At 38.4% G+C, this 13,991-nt stretch overlaps 1 protein-coding gene across 1 annotated transcript in view; it reads left to right on the top strand.

Moving 5' to 3' along the window:
- The window catches only part of DNER (delta/notch like EGF repeat containing), a 139,403-nt gene extending 126,929 nt beyond the window's left edge, over nucleotides 1-12,474 (top strand). The window contains exons 12-13 of the mRNA XM_055723828.1: nucleotides 4,397-4,643; nucleotides 11,383-12,474. Of these exons, the coding sequence (XP_055579803.1) occupies nucleotides 4,397-4,643; nucleotides 11,383-11,494 (359 nt within the window). The 3' untranslated portion in view covers nucleotides 11,495-12,474. The remainder of the gene's footprint in view (nucleotides 1-4,396; nucleotides 4,644-11,382) is intronic.
- The last annotated feature ends 1,517 nt before the right edge of the window (nucleotides 12,475-13,991 follow it).

The raw sequence follows: 13,991 nt of genomic DNA, 5'->3' as shown, positions 1-13,991 counted from the left end.
GCTGTCTGTATGCCATATTGCTCATGCTAAAAAAGATGCTTAGATGAGCTTTTACTGATGAGGCTGCTGTTCATGATACCTGAAACATGCATGTCCAAGTTGACCAGCAAGGCAGTGTAATTCTGCCTGCCTTAGCTAATAATCTGACATACAGATGAGGTTAGTTCTTGGGGAAAGCAATCCTGGAAACACACTTACTGGAGTACCTCAGCGTAGTAACAATTACTTTTCTGTTCCGTTACGGAATGAATAGATGCCAAAGGGAGGCAGACGGGCTTGCATGCTTTCTGAACCCTGCAGATGTGCTATATCAAATCAGCAATGCTTGTTCTGGAGTCCTCCTTTGGCCATCATGCTTCAGTCACTAAGAGTTTGGCTGTTTGCAACACAGATACATAGTGAGGTGCATATAAACACATGGGAAAAGGAGAGAAGCAGAACAGAAGGTGGAAGGAACCTTTTTTTACTGTTCAGCTACTCAATTATTCCTGCTTCCCCCTGTGAGGGAGGCATCCGCTATACTCTATATATGACAGGTAGGTTCAAGCTTACATCTGCGGTTGGTCAATATTAACTCTCTGACCTCATTCCGAAGTGTATGAGAGAGTGGATAAAACTCTGCTTAAACTTTGTCCTCATGAGGAGGGGGTTGTCTCTGCTTATGGCTTATTTCTTTACACACAGCATCTGCTTGTAGTTGAACTGCAGTGGCCTTGCCTGCTGCTCAAGAACTTGGATTTTCTGCTTGTATTACACATTTGCAAACTGTGTAAATTACAATGACGAGAAGAAGCAACAGTACTTTGTTGTTGCCGTTTTAAGCCTTTTACTGACTGATTTATTCTTTTTTCTTGTGACTGCTATGACAGGAGGCAGGGAATTATCTGAGTGTTAACTGGCATTGATAATGCAACCAGAAATATTAGACTTTTTATTTCCATCTCATTATTTAGGGAATAAATCATACTATTGTTCATGGCAATTCTTCTCAATTGAAGAGGTTGAAATTACTGTGTTTGTCATGCAGCAAATGAGGATAGCTAATTAAGTGTGCATACGTAATAACAACATAGGAGATATTAAAAAATGCAGTCTAGAAAAATCTGGTTTGGATTGGTTTTACAGGAATGACAATAGGAAAAAAAATATCTCTGTATAGTTGCATAAAGGTAAACTTTGAAGAACAATTAAGTTTAAAATTTCAGGGTTACCAGTAGTTTCTTCAATAAGCTTAACATCAGCAAACGTCTGACGTGCCTTTGCTATTAAAGTCACTTTGACACAGCATCAAAGCAAAATGATGTGGTGTTATGGGGTGCCACGATACTTCACCGTAGTCGGATAGAAGTACGGACCTGCAGCCTCTCTAACCAATGCCGTGGCTTATACACGAAGCTGTGGAAGCTTTCATAAAACACTTGGATTTTAACAGGTATATAAAGGATTATGCAAATAGAGAGGGATTGAGTTTTGAAGAAATCACTTTACAGAAAGGATTTAAAAGCATTTTGATCTGCAGACTTTTTCTACAGAGCTACGTATCCATTGGAAGGCCTTTGCCCTCACTGTCTTTCCCTGAGCTGATCTGACCAGCTAGTGTGAACCCAATTCTAATTATATCTGGAAAGACCATATCCTACTCTTTCATAAAAAGGTGCAGAACTTCTGATCTCACTGGAGTTGAGTTAATGGTGCAGTGGATTTCTGTTCAGCTCTAAAGAATGAATCTAATAGTAAATCTGCTTCTGTTTGTCTTTCCATTTCTCCTTGTCATGTTTCAGCAGTTATGACATCAGGGTTAATAATGTATTGGAAATTAAATTAAAACACTGCACACTGGCTTCCTTTGTATTAGACCATCCCTCTGAATGCTAGAAAAAGACATGATGAAGCCAAGGTTCAGGCTTCTCAAGAGGGGGACACGCTGGTGTTCAGGAGTCATTTGACTAAATAGATCACGTTTTGCCTTTAGTGATTTTTCTGTAACTAGCCATAATGGAGGCTGTTGGTACTTAGTCTGGTTTTTTATTATTTTTTTATTTATTTTTTAGAACTCCTTTCTGTTTACTATTAGTAGTTCCCCATTTGTCACCAGCTGTTTTATCTGCCTGATGTGACTGCCCTAACAGGATTTCAGGGTTATCTTCTTGCCAAACTGTACTCTTTAATTTTCAAGTGCTCTGTACACAACAAACTAGACAAGATGCTTGTTGCATGAATGAACTGTGATATTTATTATATCATCTTATGGTCCTACCAGTGTCAGCAATATCATTTAAATAGGATTAAATCTGTTCTAATTAAAGAAGATATTTTTCCTTTCAAAATTAAATGTATTTGTCTAAAAAGTTAATGGAGCTATAAAAATGCTTACAAAATGTCTCATATTAATTCTCTGATGCCTGCTGGTTATTTGTTAATATCATTACCTTTGCCACTTCTGCAATCATTAATGTAGTTGCCAAAGTGAGCCAAATCATGTGGTTACTTGAAAATTAACATTATGAAGAATATATGGTACAAGCTGTGTGCTGTGCATTGAAATCTAATTCTTAATTAATTTCATGAACATTACTATGACGATTGAGAATACTGTGATTTTGAGCTGTCACATGTTCCTTCTAATCTTTGGATTTATAAGCTGTTAATCTTCATATTTTTATCTGGTGAGGAAGAAAGGAAGAAATTTCTCTCATCCTTATCATCCAGAGATAGAAGACTAAATCAGATGGAATCTAAACCAGAACTGCCTTGCCATATATCTGCACATGCTGGATCTGAATCTGGCCTAGTCTGACAGCCTGACAGAAACCACCATGTGTGACGAATGTGCTGCAGAACAGAAATAGAAAGCCATCCCCAAGTGCGCAGAGCACCACTGCATTCTCTGCCTCATACCCCAACTGGGCAAATTGCACTAAATGGCATTTCAGAAATGTTAAATGGCTGAATGGTTCAGGCTGATCAAAACTTTACTGATATCTCAAGAGGGTGACACAAACAAGCAGCCAGCCCTGTAAACTCATCTCACATTGGTAAAGAAAAAGACTAAGCAAGCCCAAGTTCAGAGGTGCTCTGGGACAACCTTTACTCTTGTGAACAAAGAGCAACCACTTCTTCTAACAACTTCTGCCCATGCGCATCCCACGTGTTACAGCTTCAGGCATTCTCCCTACCTTCCTGCAAAACAGATTTTGGTTTTTCTCTACTTATACATTCCCCTGTATTTCTAGCATAGATGGAGATCATATCCACAGATGCCACTAAACTTGTGATTTCAGCTCAGGGCGCTCGAGTCAGTAATCGGCCATCATCCACATCCTCAAGAGGTCGCTTCTAAGAATATCTTAACATTCCCAAAGCATATGCTCGATAGCCCTGTCCCCAGACTGTGTTTAAAAGAGTTTCTAAACCAGTGCAAAGCAGAAATCCGTTTGAAAAAGGAACAGTCGCCTGCTAGAAATAAATTTTGCAATGTGTCAGACTTCTGTAGTCAGAATGATTCAAGTTTGAAATGATTCTGGTTTGAAATAATTTATGAGACCATAGGCTTTTAAAAGACTGCCAAAAAATGAACTCCTAGAGGGAAGTACAGGTTAATTGGAAATACTCTGACCCATGCTACAGAAAAACAGATCTGATGACATAGGCAATTGATAGACAATCTGGTTGGCGTTTATAGACAATAGTTTGGGCATCAAGAATATTTATAAAGATGGTCTGGAATACATAAATACAAGAAGCCTCTTCCAGATTGGCTTTACTTGAAGATCTGCTTTGAGACCTTGCAGGGAAATTATACTTGAGAGAAGACTCTAGTGGGCTCAGTACTGTAGCACCTTATAAGATGCCCTTTTTGTCCTTGAAATGCTGGGTTTGAAGTCTCTGCAGTCTGGTGGAGACAGGCATAACAAAAGCCTGCATTCCAAATTCAAACCCAAGCATGTTTAATATATATTAAATCACACATTTTAGTGGAAGGGTTCTCTATTCAAATGAACTGCACAGAGCACTGGTGAATTACTAGAAGCTTTTACATAAAAAAACCTGCCTGCCTTTAGAGACCTTACAGTATATTATAACACAATGCAAGAGTAACTAGATGACTTTCTACGACTTGGGTTATACAGGGGATCAAAGTAGACAGGTGTTCCTATATGACCTTAAAAATCTACAGAAAAGATGGGTGAATGATCAAGACAGTGCTATTCAAATTCGTTGCATGTTAGGCATGGTGACATATCCGTAACAGAGCCTGGGAAGGTTCAGATTACACATACACCTAGCTTCAAAAGTCTCCACAGAAATATTGAAAATTAATATCGTAAAATAATCCTATTCAGCCAGAAGGCTATAGATCGCTGATTAATGATAGCCTTTTATTTCTTATTGGCAGATCTGCAGTGGAAGTCCGGGCATATGGCAGAGAGTCTAACGAACATGCCTCGTCACTCCCTCTACATCATAATCGGGGCTCTCTGCGTGGCGTTTGTCCTGATGTTGATCATTCTGATTGTGGGGATATGTCGTATCAGCCGCATTGAATATCAAGGCTCTTCCAGGCCAGCCTATGAAGAATTTTACAACTGCAGAAGCATTGACAGTGAATTCAGCAGTGCAATTGCTTCTATCCGACATGCCAGGTTTGTTCTGGGATGGTAATTTCAAAGAAATCTGTTATGATACGTAATTTCAGTCCATCTGTAGTGCATCTAACTGCTGTTGGTGGAGAATGGGCTGCTTCGCTGTGGAAAGACAGGATCACCGGCATTGCTCATTGTTCTTTCTTGATCCCTATTCTGTTCTCATGTGAAGTGCGATAATCCAGCACAACTCCTTGAAAACAGGGGAGTTATTCTGCATGTATTTGGTGTAACTGGTGAAGAGGGACATGTGCAGAGTTCTTAGCCTGTATGGTCTTCTGTTTGGGATGTAAATACTCTTTAACTGATACACAAAAGTAATTTGATTAGATAGCAAAGGCATGGTGATTTTTGTGACTAATTTAACAGATTTTTTTAGTGAGACTCTTCATATAACTAGTTTTTGTATTCCAGTTTGCCTCAAAACTGGGATCTTTCTTACTTGCTTTCCTAGAGGTAGTAATTCTTTGACTTTTAATTTTAATGGAGCACTTGCAGCCAGGGCATTGGGTGTCAGAATAATACAAAGGTAGGGCTGGAAGGGATTCAAGAGCTCAAATGTAAACCATTGCACTGATATAGCATTAATCATGCCTAGCTCCCTGCCAGCAATTGTGTTTAAAAACCTCCAAAGTAGTTGAAAAGAGCTAGAAAGGACTTTCCTAAAATCCAACCTAGATTTTGTTTGCTATGAATTAGACTGCATCTTTCTTACTGCTCTTCAGGTTGTCATGTACATCAGGTGTTGTCCCCCCTCCCTTTTTTTATAATAAAAACAGACAAAGTTAGTTTCTTCCTAAACTAACCCGTTCTTCCAGTATCTCCTCCTGGATTATGTTCGCTTCTTTATTGCCTCCCTGGGACACGCTCCAGATTGTCTTTCTCTTTTTTTGGAGGGTGGTCCCTGAAGCTGGAAATAGTTTGTCAGCTGAAGCTTTACCTGTACCAAATGAACTAAGTAATCATCTCCTGCATCTTATTTATGGCATCCCTGTTTGTATATGTGAAAACAAAACCTGCTTGCTTTTTTCTTTTAATTTGCATTACACTAGCTACTGATGGTTTAATTTTGTGACCTGTTAGAACTTTTTGTCACCCCAAGATCTTCTGTGCTGTTTTGCTTCCTAGCCAGTATTTTTTCTTTCATATTTGGCATTTCTCCTAATAGGGTAGAACTTTAATTTTTGTAGTTTCTTTTTCCCATTTCTTCGATTTGTCAAGATCACTTCAAATTCCAACAAGAGTGTTCATGTGTGTTACCTTTAAAATGCTTTTAAAAGAATGGAGGAAGACACGTTCCTGTGCACTGACATGGAGAAATGAATGCGTAATTGTTGGTGATTGCTGGTAATTCATTTTCCAAATGCTCCAGTTCTGTTTCAGTGCAAATGGAATAGGTTAATTTGTACCACTGCTGAAGTCTTCAAAGTTATCTGAAATGGATGAGGAGCTACCACAGACTCAGTTAATCACATCGCAGCACTGGGCAGTAGCTCTTTAAACTGTTCCAACTAGATTTACAATAAAACATTTGTTCGTTGTCAAAATATGTTACTCAGTAAATATTTTAAAAAGAAAGATGTGTATAGTTGATTTAACTAATCAGTGTTCTTTTAAGACTTCTCTTGAAGTTTCCTTTGCTACTTAGCCTTACATCTCTTCCAGTAGGAGCCCAGCATCTCCACACCGTACCCACCCTAAGAACTCCTTTTGCCTTTAGTAGTGTATTGGGAGAGGAGGGAGTTGCTTTATGGCCCATAAAAAGCCATACAGTTTTTTATTATTTGGCCTTCTGAATGTCTACTGTTATGTACTACACATCTCCAAGGGTGCAGAGCAAGGTGCAAAATGATACTGCTAATCTTTCAAATTAATCAGCTCCCTCCTACTGCTACAGCAGTGATGAATGTGGTACTTTGCACTTCCCCAGGGACAGCAATTAGTCTCCCGAGGTACAGCGTGAAACACTTGGGTTTTCTTTCTTATTTCTTAAAACAAATCTGGCAGCTTTCTATCTAAGGGTACCAAGGAAAAGTGTACCAGCAAGGAAGGATCTTTTTAATCTGAATTTTCCCTGCCTTTCATAGTTTCACTGGCAGGTAATGGAGACAGTAAAAAAAATTCTTGTATGAAACCTTTCAAATCTTGGAAGCTGAGCTGAGCTAGTTCAGGTACTTATCACTACTGTCTGGATTACTCTGAATGAATCTCTGTTTATTAGTGAAGGCAGATGCTTAGGAAAACAATTTTTCATCAGGGTTAAATAACCTCTGAAGAAGTTCTTAGACTGGGATATATTCATGATGATTTTTCAGATCCATATTATGCACTTAAATCACATTATTGGAACCTGTCAATAGAGGGTTTTGCTATCTTGGGAAAGATGTTTCTACTTAATGCAAACGAAAATAAATGTTTTCATTCCAAATAATTCTCTGTGCCTCTCAGAGAATGGATGCCTTATGAAAATCCAAGATAGAGCTGCCAAGTCAGGTAATTCACAGAGGTCTAGTGTGAAGATTATTGTGTTTATTTTGGTTTCAGGAAGATATATAACACTCAATCCAGGAAAAGGAGCACAACTTTTATAGCCATCTTTGCATAAAATCTTAAATCTGCATATTAAAAATACCAAGGTCTGAGTTTTCAGAATTGCTGTATCTATCTAAGTGATCTACTTTCAAATAACAGAGTCTCAGCTTTTTCTGAAAATCATCCCCTTTCCCAGTTAGATACCCAAATTTATTAGTAATTTTGGAAAATGGAGACCTAAGCAAAAGTGAGTAGATTATTTTCTTTAAATGTAAGGTTTCTATTAAAGTCGGTAGGTGTCCAGGGAGTGCGAATGCCTGTTGCATATTCAGTAAATTATTTTAAAATTACTTGTTAATGTTTCTCAGCAGGTCTTTTTCTTTGTCATTTTTTATAATTTGATCTTTACTAATCAAGGTACTTGCTGTAAGAGAAAATGAATGTTCTCAAGGATCATTACTAATGAATGTCTACTTCTAGTGAATGTTCATAAGATTAGCAGATTAGAACGAGATAGTTTTCTAACCAGGTGAGGCATAGCTCTCTTCAATATTCATTATGCAGACAGTAAATACATACTCCTCTTATGTTAAAGCTTATACATTGTAAAGCTAGAAGGGAACACTGTAATGAAATAGTTGACCACTGGCTACTGCAGCCATAAGATTTCATGGAATTGGAAGCAGGATCTGTTGTTGAAACTGGATTGTTCACTTTAGAAAAGCATCCGCATTGAGTTCACAGAGTATCTGGTTACAGAGACTGACTCTAAACTTCTTGTGTGTCTAGATATCATTAACAGCAGACTTCATGCAGCGCTTACAGGGTAGTTTCTTAAGTTTTACCTCCACGTGCTGCCCCTTGTTCTGTCTGTGTGTGGGTATGGCTCTATGTAAGAGCCTGGCTCACCAGACTGATTAAATGATCCTGTCACAGCAGGGTACACTTCTTTCTCTCCACGGCACATTCTCCATCTTCCTGTGTTTGAGGTGGCTGCAGTGCCCTAAGCTTCCTGAACCTGATGAGCTTCAGCACATGCTAGTTTCTTGCTGTTTCCTGACATAAGTTTCAGTAATGAGCTTGTCAGGTACCTCTTATCTGAGCACGTGCACAAGTATTCTGGTCTCCACAGCACATGCCAATTGCCTATATACATCCACTGCCAGAGTCTCAACTTTGGGGGGGACTCTAGGATTATAGTTAACACAAAACACCACTTGTGCACATGGCCTTTTCTCTGAATAATGCAGATGAAATTAATCTTCTCATTGTCCTCCTTTGGAGGCAAAAATAATCCCTTCCTCCTGTGGGCACGTTTGTGGTTTTTATGGTGGTGTTTTTGTTTTTTTCAAAAAGATTCTGGGGGTCTCTCTTTTCCTTCTCTTGTTTAAACTTTTTTTGTGGACTCCTTTTACCAGTTGTTGTTTTTGAACAAAGTAGCTACACATGGTTTGTTTCTTCTGCCTCTGGGAGAACTCTGAACTCCAGCCTATTCCACAGAAGCTGGAGGATTCCATTTCCTCAGGGTTCAGCTGTCCAGTGTTCTCAGAAGTCTTCTACTTCAATGGAATTGTTGAGGTTAATGACTCTCTATGGTTAGCCATCTTTTGAAATGTCCTTCTAAGGAAGTGTGGGGGTGAGCCCTTTCCAGACGTGAAGCAGAATTTGCAGTCTCTGTCACACACACACACACACACACGGAAGCATGGGGCTGCCTGTGCCCAGATGAATTCCCACATTGAATAGATACTGTCCCCAAAACTGTCATGGAACCCTCGGTCTCTCTTTGTCAAGTTACAGAGGTCACTCTTAATCAATGTTTCACTGCAAAATATATTTTCTAATTCTCATGCCATTTGCTTAACTTTGTGATGATCCCTATGTCACTGGTAAGTATGTCAGATACACACATCGGAACGGTATCACCACTCATGAACGGACATATCAATGCTAAAAGTAAAGGCCACCGAACTCTCCTAGCCCTACTGGTACACCGTTTGTTGACCTAAGCACGTAATTGTTCATCAGACACAGTATGGCATTAAAGCTAATGTTAAACTGTCTTTTTGCAGCCTCAGTGCTTCCAGGCTTGGGATTTCCCCACACAGTGTATACTCTTTTGTTAGATGAATAATCTTGTATTTGGCTGCACTGGAAGAAATCTGTATTCATTTGTTTGTATGCGCTTTCGTTGTAAGCTGCCTATTAATTGATCCAGTGCACTCTGTAGCAGGGACCTGCTTCTTTTCACTATTTATTACCCCTTGAATCGTTGTCTTTTGCAGATTGTATTGGTAATTGCTTTGTTTTCTTTTGTGTCATCAATTAAATGATAAAATAGCATCCTTGTGCAATCCTGCCAGCAACACGCCCACTGAACTAAGACTTCCCAGTTAGTAATTCTGTTTTGAGACCTCCAAGGTTTGTGTCAACTCTGATCACTGTTAGGAGCAGGGTCTGGCTTCTGAACTGCCTGATGAAAGCAATGTGGTCTACCAGCTAGATGGCTCAGCTGGGCCACAAACAGCTAACACATGTGCTGTGGTCTTTTCTCAGTGTTTTCCCATTAGGGGCACATGTCAACCCTGACCTACACAAGAGAACAGATTCCTGCTTCACTGTGTGCAACAAGCCATGTGTTTTCTACCTATTAGAAAGGGCAAAATTTTACTTAAATCACTGGAGAATGTTCATCATCATTTGTATTTATGCAAAGCTCTATTTCCTTTAAACCCTTGGGAGTTTAAAGAAAAGGGGTAACTAAGGATTCATTGCTGCCTCTGATCTAGTAAGATGCCATAACTTGATTCCTTCATTTGATTCTTGGAATTTTATCCCATTTACAGAAAATCAGGTTTATCCGTCATGATGCTGATGAGCGAATGTGGCTTGTCTGTATTTATTAAACTATAGAAGAAAACAGACATTCATGCATAGAAATTTATCCAGTGTGGCCTTACTGACTAAGTAAGCTAAAGTACTTTGAAAAATGAAATTTCCACCATATAGATCAAAATGCTTCCACCCATTATAGTTTTGTCAACAATTCTAGATCACTGAAAACAGCCAAGAATTAAATAGGAACAGTTGGGAAGTTGCATAAAAATATTGGAAGAAAATCAGGTTAATTTTGGTTTGGTCTAAATAATATACTCAAAATCTGATTTTTTTGAATTCCAGTGTGCACAACTTAAATTAATAGAGTCTTAATATGGTACATAAGAAGGAGATATCAATATTTCTGTTTATGTGTTACTATTTTCTCTGCATCAAGTCCATAACGACAGCAGAACTGACCCTTTTTTTGCCTCATTTTCCTGTGGTCCTTTTTGCAGTCAGAACACTTCAGTGATTTTTCCATTTTCAAGTTGCATTTGTAGCTCTATTTGTGAACCTTAGTAAGTGATTAGAAGGGTGATAGACTCTCTACGTGCACTGGAAAGGCACCTTAAGGAGGGCTGGATATGCCAGCCATGGGGCCGTGCTGCAGCCGCAGTGGCTGGTGCTTAGCAGTGATGGCTGCCCAGGAGCAGCACGCTGCTGATGTGATTCTGGTGCTTCTGAACCTTTGCTTGGTTATTATGTTTACGTGGCACTGCAATATCCTAACTGCCACTAATTTTGCCAGTGTTACAAATAACGTGCAGCATGGTGATAATTTAAATGTGCTTCTCAAGTGGATGTTAGGCAAGGAAAAGTTTCAAGTTTATTTTTCAAATGCTTTGTCTATAGCTTATAAGTCAATTCAGTGCACAACTATTGCATTTCCAAATGCAAATGTCACATAGTTGTCTATTATTTACTCTTTGTAAATATATATGACCTGGCCTTTATTCTGATTATTAGAGCAAACTGTAAAATAAAATTCTGGCCTTGCTAAAACTGTGTCAGTTTCACTCTCACCTTCCACAGTCTTCCCATAGTCTGACACTGCTGAATTGTGCAGCAGGATTCCTTTAGCCTTTGATATGAAATCTGTTTCTTGTTTGCAAGAAGATTTTTTAAAGTTTTTTTTATTTGATACATGTATTTCAAAAGTCACAGTTCAGATACTTAAAATTCTGTATTTCTGGCATGTTGCAATACAATTCAGGATTTCTCTAGGCTCTCCGGGTTTGTTTCTGACTGCTTACCATAACTCAATGGGTTGTTGCCATGAACTCATTTGTACTTCTGTTTGTCACCAAAAGCTTTCTTTTGTTTCCAGGTTTGGCAAGAAATCCCGACCTGCAATGTACGACGCAACGCCCATTGCTTATGAAGATTACAGCCCAGATGACAAACCTTTGGTTACACTGATTAAGACAAAAGATTTGTAATCTAGTGTATCTTTTTTGGATTATTTTTCAAAAGGATGGGCTACTAACCTAATTTAAATATTTTTAAGAAGAAAGCATAAGTAATTTAAACCATTAGATGCTTCAGAATTTTCTGTAGAATATTTAAGAACCAATTTTCTGCAGCTTTTAGTTTGGAAAAATATTTTAAAACAGAATTTGTGAACTTCATGAATTACATTTTAATGTACCTTGAGCTCTATAACTATAAGCTTATGATAGTGTGTGCTTTTCTCTTGGTAGACACTATTACTAAACCCAGATGAGTTTCTTGTGGTTGTTACAGAACAGAAGACAATAATCAATGAGGAGTTCTTTATGACATGTCAGTGCCAGCTTTCTCAGTAGAGGTAGGAAAAATGTGAAGCATAATATGATATATAATATATCCATTAATTAAAAAAGTCTAAAATGTTTGTGTTGTGAAAAAGAAACTAGTAAAATTTATTATTCCTAACCTGAATGAATTAGCTTTTGCCTTATTCCATGCATGGATAGATAACCTATTTCTCCATTATTTCCTGAAAGTTGCTGAAACATATTCTTGAGTTGATGTTTGACATTTTTGTAATAGTATTCAGGCTAGGCCTTGTATAATAATTAAAGTGCCTCTTGAGGCAAAGTAAGGGCATGATCCTTTAAACACTGAAATCAATGAGGGAACTTCCATTGACTTCAGTGGGCATGGGATTGGATCCTACAATTGGACTGAATCTATATTTTTCTTTAAAGGTTAAAGTTTTTTATATTGTGAGTAAACTAAGCATATGGTTTGAGTTGTTCGTTTCCTAAAGGTTGTTGATGTACAGTATTGTTTCATGAAATATTGTGTATCTCTCATAGTGCTTCTTATTTAGGATCAGTATGGGGTTTTTGTGGCTGTATTTGATTGCTTATGGGCTTCTTAAAGTTCTTGCTTATTTAAGAAAATATTGAATAAATGTTATCAAGTGAAGAATGCAGCTGTTTCTTTGTTTTTCTTCATTTGAAAGTGCAATGTTCTCTATAAATTTGAAAGGATGTGAGCATATAATGTGCTATAAATAATGCTGAAAGAAGATATCCCAGCTGTTAATTTGAAAAGGAAAAAATGAGCTTTATTATCAAGGTAATCTCTCAAAAGGGAGACAAATACAGCACCAGAGTAAAGATGCAGTCCTGCAGTCCAGGCCACATGTACCGCAACCTGTTCCTGAGTGGATCTGACTGCAAATCTGGGCTCTAAGCTACAACAGGAGCAAGGGTTTGTCACAGAACAACGTGTTCATGTGAGTAGGCTTGACCTAACTTTGTGTTTCAAAGAGGCCAGCTAGTGGGGAAGCCAAGACTCCATGGTATAGAGGCAAATTGCGGTAGCTACCTGCTGGATGGTGCTGTGCTACATTCAGTCAGTACTATTACGGGCTGATAAGCACTGGAGGACTAAGCTCCGGTTGACATCCTAATGTTGGGAAATCTTGGAATGCATCAAACCCCTTCATATTTCACATAAATGTTTCCAGACAGCAAAAAGGACATGTCACCAGGAACTCTGATCATCTCTCTGTGAGGACAGCCGTTGCCTGGGGCAGTCCTTCCCTTTCATTGCAACTGCTGACCTCTCCAGACCTCAGATCAGTCACTAAAGGCAAACATAATTAAGAATTGTAAAGATAAAAAAGCTGCTACTGGTTTTACTGTCTTGTTTAGGTGCACAGAGTGCGTGCTATCTTACTTCTAATTTTTAATTTTATTATTGTTATGGCTTCTGGTTAGTTATTGCAATTGAATTATTTTCTACGTCTTCCATAATTAGTGCTGACAAGAGGTAGAAAAATTATTGCAAATCAATGTTACAGTTGGTAAAATATAATTTTTATTGTGGGGTTACATTCTAGTTTGCACACCAAAAAATAATTAAAAAAAAAAAAAGAAGAGAGTAAATGCAGCAGATACGAGCCAAATTTGACATGTTGTAAAGGAAAGCAAATGAAAACCTATTTTAGTAGAACTGTCATCTGTTGAAGGGAAGCGCTGCTCAAATTATTCTGTTACTGTTTGGAATGGCTGGATGGTGAATATGCAGGTTAGTTAACACCATGTTGTATTTCAATTATGGAAATGCCAGATGCATCTTAGAAATCCAGAATATCTTTCCTGACATCCCATATCTGCTGCCACAGGCTTTCAGTGATGTTGGTCCAAGATGACAAGTACTATTAAGTAAGAGACCTAAAGAAACTATATTTGAGCCTCCCTTTCCCTCTTCAGGCAGAGTTTTCTATGACGAAGGTTGTGCATTGGTGCTCAGTGGCTGTCAGACTCGCTTTTTGCCTTGGTACAGTTTGCTGCTGCTGTTTTATTGCAGGTATAGAAACTTTTGTTTATGGTGACTTCTAGGAATGTTTTAAGAATCCCTTAGAAACAAGGGTCAAGAACAAGTTATACTCCATGCTATTTTTTGCAGCTTCTGTGGAACAGGGGCAAATACATTGTTGTT

The sequence above is a fragment of the Falco cherrug genome, chromosome 11 (assembly GCF_023634085.1).
Source record: "Falco cherrug isolate bFalChe1 chromosome 11, bFalChe1.pri, whole genome shotgun sequence".
In the NCBI taxonomy this organism is placed as follows: Eukaryota; Metazoa; Chordata; class Aves; order Falconiformes; family Falconidae; genus Falco; species Falco cherrug.
This window is presented reverse-complemented; position numbering and strand designations above follow the sequence as displayed.